Below are 17,732 nucleotides of genomic sequence, written 5' to 3'. Positions count from 1 at the left end.
ATGCCCTTTGAGGCACGCACATTATTCAAGGTTAATCGTTGTGTCGTGCCATCTAAGATTTGTTTTCTTAACATATCCTCGTAGTACTCGTCGCTACGGACATGTGGGCGCTGACGGTTCGTGATTTGGAGTTATATCGAAAAAGTTATTAACGTTTGAAATTTGGGATTTTAAGGAATTATAATTTTAGTAAAATCCAGAATTTCTTTTATAAAAATGGACGGCCCAGATTTAATGAAGAATGAAATGGATGGCTTGGATGTAAGAGAAAGAAAATAAAAATAAAAAGATGAAAGAAGGTTTTGTGTGTGTGTGTACGTGAAAGGAAGAAGAAGAAGATGGAGGATTGGGCAAAGGTGCCCAATTAGAACAGGAGAGAGGGAGGAGTTGGGCCAACCAGAAAGAAGAGAAAGTGGAGGACCAATCAGAGGGAGAAGAAAGGAGGAAAGGAGAGAGGGCGAGAAGCGGAGGAGAGAAGGAAGGAAACGGGTTTTCCCCCAACCCGTTTACCCGCGCACCCACCTCCATTTTTCCGACGATTTTCACCGGATTTGTCACGAATTGGATCAAGGTACCACTCCCAATCAACACCTAGGCCTTCCCTCTTCATGTTTCAACCCAAAAATCATGAAATTTGATGGTGATTTGGTGAAAACCGCACCCGTGGGTGCCGCGACTTTTTGTTCAAATTGTTCAAATCTTGAAATGTTTTCTTTCAATTACTAACACCATTAGCATTCCCCTAGGACCTGGAACAAAGCCCAAGCATTGGTTGGGATGGCGGAATTGATTTGAAGGTCGAATTGAAAACACCCAATTCTAGGGTTCTTCACGGTTTTGGTGAAATTGGAGCTCTTCCAGGCCAAATTGGCCTTGGCCACAGGTATAAAGTTTGCTCTACTCATTGAGATCTTCAATTCTGTATTTTTTGAGAATTTTTTGAAATAGTTGGATTTTCCGGCGAGCCGCGGCGGCCTGTGTGGCGGCGTGTGGCCAATGGCCCGCCAATGTCATTCTTAGCATGTGTTTAAGGTTCTAGGTTCAGTTTTGATAATTGATGGACGTAAATTGAATAATTGAACCTAAGTTCGTTATGATTCGTGGTTAGGTGAAAATGTGAATTGACGATCCGACTGTTGGATCGTCACCAAACTTTGATACGTTGTAATACGTAATATTTGAGGATTATAGGAACTTATGGATTGGGAATCCGATTTATGGATCTTTCGGAATTGGAGTTGTAAGTTCATAAAATAGAATGTTAACCGTCACTTGGTTTTGGAAATTGACGGAGATCCGACCGTTGGATGGTAATGAAATTTTAGGATGTTGTCCCAGAGGTATATTGTGGACCTCTAGAAGTTATGGATTTGAAATATGAGTTGCAGATCTTCCGGATCGAACTGCGTAGTGATGTGTTTTATATAAGTTATATTCTATCGATATGATTTCTGAGGTTAGATTTGATTATTGTTCTAGGCGCCGATCGTCATGACGCCTTGATGTGTTGTGCTAGGGAGTTGTTGGGCGAACTCCAGGTGAGTGGGCAGTACTTTCTATTTATACCTATATACTATGAATTTTCCCAGAAATTGAGTTTTAATGAAAGTATGTTTCTAAAATGCCATGCATGCATAATATGAATGATATGAATGATATGAGTTATATGAATTGATAATTGATGCATATATATATATATATATGTGTGAATTGGTGCTGTGGACGCACAGGTAAGTATCAGGTGAATTTTATATTATTCATGTGAATCATTGATGATGTATATTATGTTGATAGCTCATAACCTGCAATCATGGTGTTAGTGCTTATATTATTCACCTTGCACCGCACGCTCACCTTGGATCCAAGTAGGTGCATGTCGTACAGACCATGAGAGGGTTCCGACATGTCGTACAGACCATGAGAGGGTTCCGACTGATAGGTGACCTTAGATTATGTGCACAGATGATTGACGAGAGAAGCACTAGAGCGTATTATTACACCATTCATGTCGTATAGACTACTTCAGGTAGTTCCGACTTATATGCAGTGTAGTGCCGCACAGATCACAGAGGTGACTCCGGTTGGATTGGATGTTAAGCTATAGAATTAACCGTACAGGACCAACTGCAGGGTCTCCGGTTAATTCACCATTTCACCTGTTACATTGATGCATCATTCATTCTGTTTTTTGAAATTATAACATGGCATACTTTTTGGTTTTTGAGAAAAATTGATGATTTGAGATTTATGAAAAGTATTATGCTATTATGCTATTTTCTGGGAAAGTATACAGGTTTTACAGCGAGTGGTTAGAAATGTTTTAAATGAAAAGTTTTCGAAAAACTTTGTTTTACTGACCCACTCAATTTTGTTTTGCGCCCCTCCAGGTTCTAGATAGCTGAGCTTTGGTGGCCACGAGGAATCCAACGGTGTTCTGACAGAATTCACAAAAGTATGACTCACCCTCGGGTGTTTCATCTTAGTAATTGTATTTTTAAAGCTTTCGAACTGTGTAAATGGTTACGTCACTCTCAAGTGACGGCCAACATGCCCTTCTTCGGGATGAGGTGTGTCAGTTGGTATCAGAGCCTAGGTTTCAGTCCTGGACATCTTGAGAATTCCCTAGTGTCTTCTGTCAGAACTTTACCGCCTCGTGGATAGCCACTTTGTTTCGATGAGCTTAGCTTCCCCGATTTAACTTAGTTATGGGAACTACCAATGTGATTCAGTCTATTACCCAAAGGATTCCTTTTGAGACTGTGTATAAGTTGAATTTGAATCACCTTATGGAAATGAAAGACCGGAGGGAGTAGATCGATGGCTGAATCATTTGGAAAAGGCGTTTCAGATTCTGCAAGTTAAGGGAATCTTTCTTTTGAAAGGTAGGTCGAGATGACTACCTGGTTTCTGAGTATTGAAATTGCATCCGGGTGGAGATAGGAGTCTTATACGATGTCACCGGAGGGAACAGCTGAATGAGAATTGTTTAAAGAGTTGTTTAAGAAAAGGTTTATTCCTTCGGCATATATGGACGGTAAGAAACAAGAGCTTACAATTTGAGACGAGGAAAAGAATGAAAATCAAAAGAAAGATGACCAAGGTAAAGGTCATGTGTCTCAAGAACCTCACAAGACTTAGAGCTTTAAAAGAAGTGGAGTTAATTCTAGTTCTGCCAGCAGAGATTTTTAATATCATTGGTCAGATGCAGGGTGGTAGATTTACTGGAGATCTTAGATTACAGAGGCGAGGTGACTCTGGTAGAGGGAATGTACCTTTGTGCCGTAAGCGCAATAACATACACTTTGGAGAGTGTAGACGAGAAAGCAGATGATGCTTTACATGTGGACAAATGGGACATAGAGCTACAAGATACTCAGAATCTTTCGAGCTTGATCATGGGCACGTTAAACATTCTTGGTTACTTTGCTAGAGTTTTAATTGATTGTGATGCGGAAATTTGATGTTATTGTCGATGTTGCCCAAGAAAGTAGTGAATGAGCACGATCGAGGAGTGTATATGTATTTCTAATGAAGAGCAAAATGATAATATTGCACCCTTAAGAATTGTTGCTTACTTATCGAGACGACAGTGAGTTATCGTTATTGCGGGCTGCAGACCGTAATATCCATAACTTATTTGTTGGATTCGTTAAGCAAGTAAACAGGTAGGTCATTCTATGTCAGTTATGATTATTCAGGGTGTCCAGTGATGGTGGAAGAAGTAGTTATGCCAACGAATCTTGTCCCGTTAGACATTATGGATTTTGAGGTGATTTTAGGCACAGATTGGTTGCATTATAATCGTGCCAATATGGATTGCTACGGGAAATCAGTTACTTCCCATTGTCTTGGATTATCCGAGGTTACTTTTGTGAGTGAGCAAAGTGGAGTAAGGCGTACCGTTATTTCTGTTGTGACAGCAACGAGATTGTTATCAAAAAGTTGCCAAGGATACCTAGCTCATGTGGTGTTGCAGGATCGTACTCCTAGTATTGTGGATGGCGTACGAGTGGTAGACATTTTCCTAATGTATTTCCAGAATTATTTACATGGATTGCCATCAGACAGAGATGTGGTGTTCACTATTGAATTGTTTGCAAGTACAGACTTTATGATATAGATTGGTTCCTACAGAGTTAAAGGAATTGAAAATTCAGTCACAGGAATTGGTTGATAAAGGTTTCAGTCAACCTAGTACGTTACTTTGGAAAACCCCAGCTTTGTTTATAAGGAAGAAATACGAGACCTTAAGAATATGTATGGATATTAGGTAATTGAATCGGGTAACGAGTAAGAACCGTTATCCATTACCGCACACTGATGATTGTTTGATCAGCTTAGAGGTGCCTATGTGTTTTCAAGGAAAGAGTTAAGGTCTGGTATAATCTTAAGTGAAAGTAAAGCATGCTAGTCAGCTTGAGTTGGTGTTGCAATGTTTGAGGGAACATTGGTAGTATGCAAAGTTTGACAAATGTCAATTTTGAACGAATCAAGTGATATTTTTGGGACTTGTGATATCTGCACAAGGTATTCAAGTAGATCCTCAATGAGTGACAACTGGGGAGAATTGGGAACAACCTCGAACCGTCACTGAGGTACTGAGTTTTTTTTGTCTAGCAGGCTACTATAGACGTTTGTAAAGGATTTTTCAGTCATTGCTTTGCCATTGACGGGATCGACTAGAAAAGATGTTAGGTTTGAGTGGATGAAATTGTGAGCAAGGTTTCAGCAACTGAAGTATTATCTCACTCACACGCCTGTTTTAACGCTTCCAGATTATAACGGTAATTATGAGGTTTATAGTGATGCTACGTTGGATGTTCTTGAATGCGCGTTGATGCAGCATGGTAGGGTGATTACCTATGTTTCACGGTAATTGAAACTTCATGAGACAAATTACCCTAATTATGATTTGGAATTAACAGCTATCATCTTTGCTTTGAAGATTTGGAGACATTGTCTTTATAGGAAGAAAAGTGCAAGATTTTTACGAATCAAAAGAGTATCCAATATCTATTTATTCAGAGGTATCTTAATCTTAGGCAATGAAGGTGGATTGAGTTGCTTAGTGATTATGATTGCACGACCAGGATGATCGTGCAAATGTTGTGGCCAATGCTTTTAGTAGGAAGACCCCAGTGAGAATTAATGCTCGGTACGATTGCCATATTCATCTTCTTGTGGATTTGAGATCTACTGGAGTAAAGTTAGGAATGGAAGATCGAAAAGAAAACGTACTTGCTAATTTTCAAGTTAGGCCTATTTGGTAGGTCGTACTCGAGACTCAAGCGTTTGACGAAGAAATTCAAGAATTTAATTAAAGCAAGGAATAACGGGAAAAAGAAAGACCTCAGAGTTAGAGAATCAGATGGCAAGCTTATGCAAGAGAACAAGGTGTTTATACCTAATGTTATAGAATTAAAGGAAGCAATTTTGGAATTTGCGTACTGTTCAACTTATACAAGGCATCCTGAAAGTATTAAAATGTATCATATCATTCGAACATTTTACTATTGACCGAGTATGAAAAGAGAAATGGTGGAGTATGTAAGTAGGCGTATCATCCGTCAGCAGGTTAAAGCGGAAATGAGAAAATATTAATATAGATTATGTGTGCAAGTTTCCTCGTTCACGAGATGGTTATGATGAAATTGAGGTGATTACTGATTGGCTTACTAAATCAGCGCAGTATTCTTCAATGAAAGAGCAGTAACCTTTCCAGAAGTGCAACGGTTATTTATCTATCTTATGGAAAAGAGATTTGGGCTTACAGATCTGTTGAACTTCTTGGGTATGTTGGTCCTTTCAGTTTGTTCCCTAGAGAAGCTGTGTCTTGTGTTTTGAAATTGTTAGAATTGTGGACGGATGGTATTCAAGGCCCTGAATTAGTGGAGGAGACTACTCGGAATATTCAAGTAATTAAGTCTAACCTGAAAGTGGGCCAGGGTTGATAGAAAAGCTTTGCCGATAGACATGCCACTGATCGAGTGTATAATGTAGGTGATTGAGTATTTCTGAAGCTTTAACCTTGGAAAGGTGGGGTTCGGTTCGAGAAGAAAGGTAAGTTAAGTCCTAGGTACATCAGACCATATGTGACCATCGAGAGAGTCGGTGAAGTTGCTTACAGGCTTGAGTTGCCTCCAGTGTTGTCGAAAGTGCATAATGTGTTCCAGGTTTCCATGCTTCGATATTATGTTTCAAATCCTTCACATATGATTCCTCCTTAATCTTTGGAAGTTAATCCGGATTTGATTTATGATGAGGAACCAATGATTATCTTGGATTGGAAGGACAAGATCTAAGGAATAAAACAGTGAAGTTAGTGAAAGTTTTATGGAGGAATCATTCAGCAGAAGAAACTACTTAGGAGACAAAAGATCGAATGAGAGAGATGTGTTTCAGGTTGTCCTATGGATATTGATGGATTGTAAAGATTGTGTAAATTTCGAGGACGAAATTTTTTAAGGTGGGTAGATTGTGACAGCCCGTCCCTAATTTTAAGAGTTTTTAAAGTTTTAATAAAGGATTTTACAAAAATGCCCTTTGAGGCACGCACATTATTCAAGGTTAATTGTTGTGTCGTGCCATCTAAGATTTGTTTTCTTAACATATCCTCGTAGTACTCGTCGCTACGGACATGTGGGCGCTGACGGTTCGTGATTTGGAGTTATATCGAAAAAGTTATTAACGTTTGAAATTTGGGATTTTAAGGAATTATAATTTTAGTAAAATCCAGAATTTCTTTTATAAAAATGGACGGCCCAGATTTAATGAAGAATGAAATGGATGGCTTGGATGTAAGAGAAAGAAAATAAAAATAAAAAGATGAAAGAAGGTTTTGTGTGTGTGTGTACGTGAAAGGAAGAAGAAGAAGATGGAGGATTAGGCAAAGGTGCCCAATTAGAACAGGAGAGAGGGAGGAGTTGGGTCAACCAGACAGAAGAGAAAGTGGAGGACCAATCAGAGGGAGAAGAAAGGAGGAAAGGAGAGAGGGCGAGAAGCGGAGGAGAGAAGGAAGGAAACGGGTTTTCCCCCAACCCGTTTACCCGCGCACCCACCTCCATTTTTCCGACGATTTTCACCGGATTTGTCACGAATTGGATCAAGGTACCACTCCCAATCAACACCTAGGCCTTCCCTCTTCATGTTTCAACCCAAAAATCATGAAATTTGATGGTGATTTGGTGAAAACCGCACCCGTGGGTGCTGCGACTTTTTGTTCAAATTGTTCAAATCTTGAAATGTTTTCTTTCAATTACTAACACCATTAGCATTCCCCTAGGACCTGGAACAAAGCCCAAGCATTGGTTGGGACGGCGGTATTGATTTGAAGGTCAAATTGAAAACACCCAATTCTAGGGTTCTTCACGGTTTTGGTGAAATTGGAGCTCTTCCAGGCCAAATTGGCCTTGGCCACAGGTATAAAGTTTGCTCTACTCATTGAGATCTTAAATTCTGTATTTTTTGAGAATTTTTGGAAATAGTTGGATTTTCCGGCGAGCCGGGGCGGCCAACCGCCACCCGCGGCGGCCCGTGCGGCGGCGCGTGGCCAATGGCCCGCCAATGTCATTCTTAGCATGTGTTTAAGGTTCTAGGTTCAGTTTTGATAATTGATGGACGTAAATTGAATAATTGAACCTAAGCTCGTTACGATTCGTGGTTAGGTGAAAATATGAATTGACGATCCGACCGTTGGATCGTCACCAAACTTTGATACGTTGTAATACGTAATATTTGAGGATTATAGGAACTTATGGATTGGGAATCCGATTTACGGATCTTCCTGAATTGGAGTTGTAAGTTCATAAAATAGAATGTTAACCGTCACTTGATTTTGGAAATTGACGGAGATCCGACCGTTGGATGGTAATGAAATTTTAGGATGTTGTCCTAGAGGTATATTGTGGACCTCTGGAAGTTATGGATTTGAAATATGAGTTGCAGATCTTCCGGATTGAACTGCGTAGTGATGTGTTTTATATAAGTTATATTCTATCGATATGATTTCTGAGGTTAGATTTGATTATTGTTCTAGGCGCCGATCATCATGACGCCTTGATATGTTGTGCTAGGGAGTTGTTGGGCGAACTCCAGGTGAGTGGGCAGTACTTTCTATTTATACCTATATACTATGAATTTTCCCAGAAATTGAGTTTTAATGAAAGTATGTTTCTAAAATGCCATGCATGCATAATATGAATGATATGAGTTATATGAATTGATAATTGATGCATATATATATATGTGTGTGTGTGAATTGGTGTTGTGGACGCACAGGTAAGTATCAGGTGAGTTTTATATTATTCATGTGAATCATTGATAATGTATATTATGTTGATAGCTCATAACCTGCAATCATGGTGTTAGTGCTTATATTATTCACCTTGCACCGCACGCTCACCTTGGATCCAAATAGGTGCATGTCGTACAGACCATGAGAGGGTTCCGACATGTCATACAGACCATGAGAGGGTTCCGACTGATAGGTGACCTTAGATTATGTGCACAGATGATTGATGAGAGAAGCACTAGAGCGTATTATTACACCATTCATGTCGTACAGACTACTTCAGGTAGTTCCGACTTATATGCAGTGTAGTGCCGCACAGGTCACCGAGGTGACTCCGGTTGGATTGGATGTTGAGCTATAGAATTAACCGTACAGGACCAACTGCAGGGTCTCCGGTTAATTCACCATTTCACCTGTTACATTGATGCATCATTCATTCTGTTTTTGAAATTATAACATGGCATACTTTCTGGTTTTTGAGAAAAATTGATGATTTGAGATTTATGAAAAGTATTATGCTATTATGCTATTTTCTGGGAAAGTATACAGGTTTTACAGCGAGGGGTTAAAAATGTTTTAAATGAAAAGTTTTCGAAAAACTTTGTTTTACTGACCCACTCAATTTTGTTTTGCGCCCCTCCAGGTTCTAGATAGCTGAGCTTTGGTGGCCACGAGGAATCCAACGGTGTTCTGACAAAATTCACAAAAGTAGGACTCACCCTCGGGTGTTTCATCTTAGTAATTGTATTTTTAAAGCTTCCGAACTGTGTAAATGGTTACGTCACTCTCACGTGACGGCCAACATGCCCTCCTTCGAGACGGGGTGTGTCAAGAAGTATCTTGGATAAGTTGATCTGGGCCTTGAAAGTGATAGTGGCCAAAAACTGGTGGAATGCTCTCGAAACCGATTCGACGGCTGAAAATTAAGAAAGTGTATGTGAAGTAAAAAAGGATATGTAGATAGTACAACCTTATATGAAATAATTTATTTTGTGGCTTTTCCTTTTAATTTTTTTGTCTCTATAATTTTTTTTATGCCACATATTAAATAATTAATTACTAAAGATGACAAACACTTTTGTGTGACAAAATTCTGATGTGGAAAGTGAGGACCACTTTGGTGGGCAAAATGTGACAAAGCAAGACTTCGATATGCTCTTAAAGAATTAAGTCTTTCCAATAAATTATTGGCATTTTCTCAAGCAAAGTTTTCTTTTTTCTTTTCTGGCGGGAATCTCATGTATGTCGAAGGGAAGGTTGTAGAAGGCAAATCATTTCTATATATTATTTTCTTTAAATTTTCGACCGACCTTCAAAATTGTACTAATCCCAAACTAAATGCCAAATGAGTTCATCCAAGGGTGGAGCTAGGAATATATTAATGGTGGACTAAGTTATTTTTCTTGTAGTATGGAGTGAATTTAGGTGTTGGGATAGGCTAAATTTTCATTATGTGCAATATTAGACTTAATTTTCCGAAACATACTTATTCTAACACAAAAAGTATTCATCTTCTAAACCTTGAGCCCAAGGTTCCGTCATTGTACACCTACTTATTGGAAAAAGACCGATGATCAATGAGTTTACTAATTAGTTATACTATATTTTCCTCTCGCTTTAACACTCATACAAATACACTTTTCTTAGCGCGTAAATTGCATTAAGATTAAACCTTATTGAACTACTATAGTTGGAGTGAGAGTCATTAAGATTAAACCTTATTGAACCACTATAGTTGGAGTGAGAGTTTAATCTAATTAGGGTTGAGAATTACATGAGAGAGTATGACTATATACTTGAGATAAGGAAAAGATAAGTAATTTTCATTTCATTTTGTTGAATTGACCAACTTCGAATATTTTAAACTTTTCAAAAACAATAATGAGAAACAAAATTCAAATGCGATGTTGTATTTTATGTCTTAACAAAGCATAACCTATTTGACTAAAAAAATGAAACACAAGTAAATAGAACTTTTAGAATAATTAAAATTTGCATTTATTTTTTAATTTGCAAACTATTCATTCTTAATTATTTGTCTAAAATATGCATAATTTTTACGTGTGTTTTTCTTTGATGAAGATAAATAGCCCCACGTGTATCAAATCTCTAAACGGCTAGTTAGTGTGGTTGTCATGATATTTGCTAGGGTTGGATTCGGTTTGCCAATTTTGCTACCAGCCAGTCACATATACATTGTTATCGAAAATTAGTTATTGATGGCGAACTGACTTCTTACGGTTGCCAAAAATCAGTTTAGACGAAATTATTGGCTAGTTCGGTTGGTTAATGGCACAACACGCCGACTAGGAAGAACAACAAACCAGAAAATAAAAATAGAAGCTGTTACAATATTCTTTCAATTGATGGATAGGCCAACATAATAATAACTTAAAAGTTAAAATGGGAATCAAATCATAACTTAATAAGCCAACAACAATGTCATCAAACATAATCCAAATAGTTAATAGTTCACAAACTCAAAAGTCTAAATTATATAATTGTCTAAATCCAATGCAGTAACCAATGCAAAAGCAAAGTGAAAGTCAAAAGTTTGGTTCTGATTATAGGATCCCTTGATCGTGAATTAATTATTCGAAACACAATTTTTATGTATATATGTTGGTACCGTATACTATAGGTATACAAAATTCAATACCAAAGCCATATCATTAATAGTCGATACATTATAGTGCTAATTGATTATGAAAATATGACAAAACTCTCCCTTACCAATACGAGCCGAAGGGTATATGGTTGGGTTGGTACGTCAGTATATAGCAAAATTTCCCCAGCCCAAATGTTTGCCACATGAAAGAGGTATTTAGAATGCACTCTCGACCAGAATATAAGAAGTATTTGTCCTGGAAATTGCTACAATTTCACCCCAACCAGATTAAGCAAATTTGACAAATGTTCAAAGTATTATCAATTTCATTTAATTATTATTATCATCTTACACTGAATAAAAAAAAATGTCCCTTTTAAGATACACAGTGTATCAACACATAAAACAATAAAACATATATTGTTAGTAGTTTGAATACTAACTTTTAGTCTAACATAACTTAATTCTCAATGTTAGAAGAAGAGATGCTCCAATTTCAATCCTCTTTCTCACGTTGATAAAAAAAAATATTAGTAGTTTTTCTCACATGAAAACTATTAAAAAACGATTCAGATTTTGGACACTTCACTCCTACGTGTTCCACAAATATATTTATTCGAAAATTGTCTTAATTTACAGCATGTGATTTGCAGGTAGAACTTGGAAGTAGGTATACATTTTGTCATATACGTATATTACAACAAATCATATTTTTATACAAAATGACAACAAAATTATTTTATTAAACCAAATTTGGCATTTTTTCATACTATATGCTAAAACTATTGCTATCAGTGTGATAATATTTTCCTTATGGATTCGTTATTATATATAGGGGTGGGACTTTTGAGACCTTACCATCTCAAACTCCACAAACCATTTGTTCCCATCCTTTCATCTCCTTCCAAAAACACCTTCTTCCAAAGCTCTCCGTGAACCAGTAACCCTTTGACTCTCTGTCTGCCCTTTTCCTTCTCCATCTCCATAGAAAACCTAACAAAAAAGCTTTCATCTTTCACGTTTCTATATAAACCCCACTTCCCAATACTCTCTATATTTTCACTCTGTATCTTCGAAATCCTCGACTTTGATGACCATGCGGAGGAAAATGTGGATGTTTTCTCATTGATCGCCGCCTCCAACCCCCCAAAGCTTGTCTTTTGCGTGATGGAAGGTATGAAAAAACCTGCAAGAACTGCCACTGCCACCGCCACAGCCACCATTATCAACGCCTTGCTCATCAACAAAGCCTGTTCACAAAGTTTCCCTCTCTCCAAGCTCTCCTTCTGGTTCGCCCCAACAACTCGCCCTCCCGGTCTGCTCTTCTCCACCTTCGGTTCATAGATTTTTGCAAATACAAAGGGCGTAGAAAAATTAAACAAACAAACTAAACCCAGATGGACTTTTACGGTTTTAACTCCAAATCTTCATTTAATCCGAGCTTATTCGACCCTTTTAAGCATGGCGCAAGTGGGTTCGGCGGGGCTTTGCAGGGCGGTGCTGCGGCGGCTCTGCCTCACTCACTGGTTTTGGACAGTGAGAAAGGCGAGCTCGTTAAGGCTCCTGCGAGAGTGGGGAAAAAAGGGGTGTCTGAGGCTAAGGCTTTGGCGGCTTTGAAGAATCACAGTGAGGCCGAAAGGAGGAGGAGAGAGAGAATCAATGCACATCTGTCTACGCTTCGCGGTCTCGTGCCCTGCACTGAAAAGGTAAAGTAATTTTTATGGAGTTTGTTGATAGTTGTCCAACATCGGTGAGGTACAATGTTTGCTACGTGCTTATATGATTTTGGACTACTCTTTATATTCCAATTGGTTTTATGGTGGAACCTCAATTTCGTCAGAGTTTGCTGTCAAATTATATATTAGTTAGTCCTAATCAGTTTCATTTATGTTAGTTAATTTTAATTAGTAATACATGGATTTGTTGGATTGTGTTCATAGCTTGTTAATTTTTTTACTGGTTGTTAGTTAGTTGATATTTGTATCTTACTGAGTTTTCGATTCTTTATCCAATAGTTACACAACGTTTTCTTGTTGATTGGGAAGTGGTAATTTATGATCTGAAGTTTAGGTTCCTTTGAACTTTTAGGATGATAAATAGGTAGTAAACAAAAATAGAATTGAACATCTCAATTTATGATTACCTTCGAAAAGACTTGAGCAAAGATTTTGATTTTGTTTGCGCAAAATTGAAGAAACTGTTACGTTGAGTTTTCTTTACGTAGCTTGGCAGAAAGGGGTTTATCAGAATATGTAGCAAATTAAATGGAACAGGCTTACCGGGAAGAGCTGATAGTTTTTAGCTTTTTATAGTCTAATTTTATGCCAAACATCAAACATTTTTAAGCAAAATTTTCGAATGTTAAGAGTTTCCGTTGAAGATTTATCAAATACATTGATTCTGAACTTGAATAAAATTTTCTGTATACTAATATACTTTTATGTATCATGGATACAATGTATTTTTGGTTCATAAGAAGCAAAAGGCGATCGGTATGAAATAGTCCTTCTGATGTCATACATGATTATTATCAAGTTATGAGATCATGTAAAGAGAAGTTCATTTGCTCGTTCGTGCACATCATTCAAATTAACAAAGCTTTTTGTTACATTATTTGCGCCCTTGTAGAGTCAACTTTGTATGTAGAATTTACAAAGTCAACTCAAAGATACGTTATAAAATTTGAAAAGTAAAATCCATAACGTCTTCCATGCTAAGAACTTCAAGAACTATCTGTAAATTGGATCTGCAGTCGCTGTCTAGGTTACGTTTTGCATTTTAAATTAAATTAAGAATCTAAGCATAACTGCAGCCATGGTTACTATTTTCATATGCAATGAATCTTCCACCTGTTAGGTACAGCACACTATGCATTATGATGGAAGAAAAATTAGAAATTCTTGTTGTCGGCAGAGAACCTTTAGACTTTATATATTTTATAATCTACGAAGTCAAAGGCGTCTATAATAAAATTATAATTAAGTAGGCTGGATATTGTTTCATGCGAACCTCATCTTGCTTAATAATTTTCTAATCCTGTGGTTGTTTAACACTAAGTATATATATGGGATGCTTTGCTGTCAACTGTTACAGTCGATAGCAGACGATTCTATGTGTTTCGGGAAATATTGATGATTCTGATTGGATGATTGGGGTAGAGTGGCTGCTGTGTAGTAGATTGCATCACAAGGTCTGCATCTGGATTTATATTTTATGGCCTTAGATGTATCTTGCTCAACTGTTTAATTATGCAAATTAATTAATCTTAGTTATATCAAATTAGGGGCGCGCGGTAAGCAAGAAACAAATGTCTGGGGCGGTAACCACTAACTTTTTTTAATTTGAAGCTGAAGAGAGTATACGTATTAATTAAATAAATATTTTTAATTGCTTTTGTCGTCGACCACGCCTTCTTGGCTGAAACAGTCGGAAGACTAGCTCTGTAATTTCTGGACATAGTCTATGCTATGATAACTTATAAACATGGTTTTGCTGATGCTACTATAATTAGTAATTAATTATATATTGAGTCTACCTAAGCGAGCTTGGAAGTATGTGGAAAGTTGTATTCGAATCGCTAGCTAGGTGTCTGTTCATGTCTTTGTCAAGATTAAGTAGTTAAGTGGGTTTCTCCAGTTGACAAAGAAGGCGTCTTACTTGCATAAAATGACCGCCAATGGTTACGAATGGACCCTTATATTTGTATTGTACTATTATATATGCATGGATACATCTGCGTATCTAATTTCTTGTGTATGTATGTGTCCATGTATTTTGATCACTGCTTATATTTTCTTTCGGATAGTTATGCAGTTTATGCTGTTGACCAGTACTGCAACATAGCTCTAGTTGCTTGTATGAAAAGTAACAATAAATTTCGGTGTTTAAAAACATGAAAAAAGATTCGATGGCAACAAATTTGTCTTAACCTTGACCTAATTGTTCGTTACAGATGGACAAAGCCGCGTTACTTGCTGCAGTTATCAGCCAAGTGAAGGAACTGAAGAAGGATGCTCTAGAATCCAGTAAGGGGTTTCTCATCCCAGTTGATGACGATGAAGTGAAAGTTGAACCCTATGTCATTGGGGCAGGGGATGGAACCATATCTGTGAAGGCATCCGTCTGCTGTGAATACCGGTCTGAGCATCTCTCTGACCTAAGAGAAGCCCTCGACTCCCTCCACTTAAAAATGGTGAAGGCGGAAATAGCGACTTTGGGAAACCGAGTGAAAAATGTATTCGTTCTCACCAGCTTCAAAAAGGACAGCAACGATGCCAATACTGAAGCATACGAACTTCTTGCAAGTTCGGTTCACCAGGTCCTGAGTTCCGTCCTCGATAAGGCTTCGCCCTCACCAGAATACTCCCCGAGAACAACGCTGCCGAGCAAAAGGCAAAGGCTCTCTTACTTCGATAAAATCGATACCTCGAGCTCATCCTCGTGAGAGCAAGATTTGTGTGCGTTGCCACTTGCCGGCGATAATGAAGATGAAGATGTGCGCATATTGTAATTTCAAATATGGAGTTTGTTAAAAAAAAATTTAAAAAACAAAAATCTCTATTTATATTTTCAGACATGGATGCGTGGATATATCAATTATTTGTGATATCGAGGGAAGACAAAGCTGCTTGGATTGTAATTTAAATTGCAATGGCTAGTTTGATATTTTTATGTGTGTAAGGTACTTAAGTATTTGGTAAACTTTAGTTGTAAAAGTGTTTTTAGCCTTTTAATAATAAAATCAGTGTATGAATGTTTAGTAAAGTTTTATGTGAAAGTGTTATGATTGTGTCAAAATGACTAAAATGGGTAGGTTGATGAATGTGATATTATAATATTTATCTTAATATTTTTTTCATAATCTTGTAACTTCTCAATCTTCACTTAACAATCAAAGAGTTTTCCAAAAAACAAAAACAATCAAATAATCTAATAGAAGATAAACAAAAATTTGATTTATTGAAGAGAAGAAATGAAGAATATTATTGAGGAAAATCGTGATGTAAACAATTGAGATGGAAAAGATAAAAGTTTTGGGTTGCTTGAGTTACCAAACACAAATTAGACTCAACATATATATTTTTTTACCCTTGATTATTAATTAAGGGAGAAATTAGGTTCTCATTCTTATTTTTTCCTATTCCATTGATTAAAAGGAAAACTAATAAAAATGACTTGAAAACTTTGAGTTTTAATGATAAGGACAAAATAAAGGGTAAAGTTGATGAATGTGAAAGTGTTATGATTGTGTCAAAATGACTAAAATGGGTAGGTTGATGAATGTGATATTATAATATTTATCTTAATATTTTTTTCATAATCTTGTAACTTCTCAATCTTCACTTAACAATCAAAGAGTTTTCCAAAAAACAAAAACAATCAAATAATCTAATATAAGATAAACAAAAATTTGATTTATTGAAGAGAAGAAATGAAGAATATTATTGAGGAAAATCGTGATGTAAACAATTGAGATGGAAAAGATAAAAGTTTTGGGTTGCTTGAGTTACCAAACACAAATTAGACTCAACATATATATTTTTTTACCCTTGATTATTAATTAAGGGAGAAATTAGGTTCTCATTCTTATTTTTTCCTATTCCATTGATTAAAAGGAAAACTAATAAAAATGACTTGAAAACTTTGAGTTTTAATGATAAGGACAAAATAAAGGGTAAAGTTGATGAATGTGAAAGTGTTATGATTGTGTCAAAATGACTAAAATGGGTAGGTTGATGAATGTGATATTATAATATTTATCTTAATATTTTTTTCATAATCTTGTAACTTCTCAATCTTCACTTAACAATCAAAGAGTTTTCCAAAAAACAAAAACAATCAAATAATCTAATAGAAGATAAACAAAAATTTGATTTATTGAAGAGAAGAAATGAAGAATATTATTGAGGAAAATCGTGATGTAAACAATTGAGATGGAAAAGATAAAAGTTTTGGGTTGCTTGAGTTACCAAACACAAATTAGACTCAACATATATATTTTTTTACCCTTGATTATTAATTAAGGGAGAAATTAGGTTCTCATTCTTATTTTTTCCTATTCCATTGATTAAAAGGAAAAATAATAAAAATGACTTGAAAACTTTGAGTTTTAATGATAAGGACAAAATAAAGGGTAAAGTGAATAGTACCAGGATTGATTTTTTAATGTAAAAATGTGGTTTTTCGTTAAAGTGAACGGTACTGGAGCTTTTCGTTAAAGTTTCCTTGATTAAAACCTTATTCAATTTCAGCTTTTGATCAAGGTCCTTAGGTTTTAATGAATGTCATTATTTCAATAATAAATTATTTACATGTCAAGATAATTAAATTTTAGGGTAAAAGACTGTTTACTACCCTCATGTTTCGTGGTTTTCAACATTTAGTACATCAAGTTTTTTTCGTCTCAGATTCATACCTAAAGTATAAATTTTGGGACAGTCTCATACATCCGTTAGTCAAACTGTTAAGTCTCCCGTTAACTGTGACATGACGCCCATGTGGACACTGACTAGGTGCCACGTGTCATCCACGTTTTTTTTTCCCTTCTTCTTTCTTCTTCTTCTTCCGACTGCAACTTTTTTTTTTCTTCCTCCTTCTCCTTCTTCCTTCCTCCTTCTTCCTTCCCCTTCTTCCCCTTCTTCCTTCTTCTTCCTTCTCCTTCTCCTTCTTCTTCTTCTTCCTCCGAATCTAGGGAAGGTTTTTTTTTTCTTCTTCTTTCTTCTTCTTCCTCCTTCTTTCTCCTTCTTCTTCCTTCTTCGTCTTCTTCCTTCGACTGCAACTTTTTTTTTTCTTCCCCATTCTCCTTCTTCCTTCCCCTTCTTCCTTCTTCTTCTT

At 36.7% G+C, this 17,732-nt stretch overlaps 1 protein-coding gene and 1 long non-coding RNA gene across 2 annotated transcripts; both read left to right on the top strand.

The window, feature by feature from the left end:
- The first annotated feature begins 307 nt into the window (after positions 1–307).
- On the top strand, positions 308–9,281 carry LOC139196567 (uncharacterized). The gene is made up of 7 exons (XR_011581624.1): positions 308–571; positions 747–883; positions 1,480–1,538; positions 2,388–7,107; positions 7,283–7,419; positions 8,036–8,094; positions 8,934–9,281. It is a non-coding gene; the product is annotated as an uncharacterized lncRNA (long non-coding RNA).
- Positions 9,282–12,146: 2,865 nt separating this feature from the next.
- LOC103434868 (transcription factor bHLH30-like) lies at positions 12,147–15,613 on the top strand. Its single transcript, XM_008373233.4, has 2 exons — positions 12,147–12,604; positions 14,851–15,613. Exons 1-2 carry the CDS (start codon positions 12,296–12,298, stop codon positions 15,340–15,342), a joined length of 801 nt encoding a protein of 266 aa, XP_008371455.2. The 5' UTR covers positions 12,147–12,295; the 3' UTR covers positions 15,343–15,613.
- The last annotated feature ends 2,119 nt before the right edge of the window (positions 15,614–17,732 follow it).

The sequence above is a fragment of the Malus domestica genome, chromosome 05 (assembly GCF_042453785.1).
Source record: "Malus domestica chromosome 05, GDT2T_hap1".
NCBI classification, from domain to species: Eukaryota; Viridiplantae; Streptophyta; class Magnoliopsida; order Rosales; family Rosaceae; genus Malus; species Malus domestica.
Note: the sequence above shows the minus strand (reverse complement) of the source record. Positions and strands in the feature narration are given on the sequence as shown.

Excerpts from the sequence above, each read along its gene's own strand:
- LOC103434868 (XM_008373233.4), top strand. The coding sequence starts at position 12,296 with ATGGACTTTTACGGTTTTAACTCCAAATCTTCATTTAATCCGAGCTTA. Across the intron at positions 12,605-14,850 it reads TCGTGCCCTGCACTGAAAAG|ATGGACAAAGCCGCGTTACT; the intron begins GTAAAGTAATTT and ends TGTTCGTTACAG.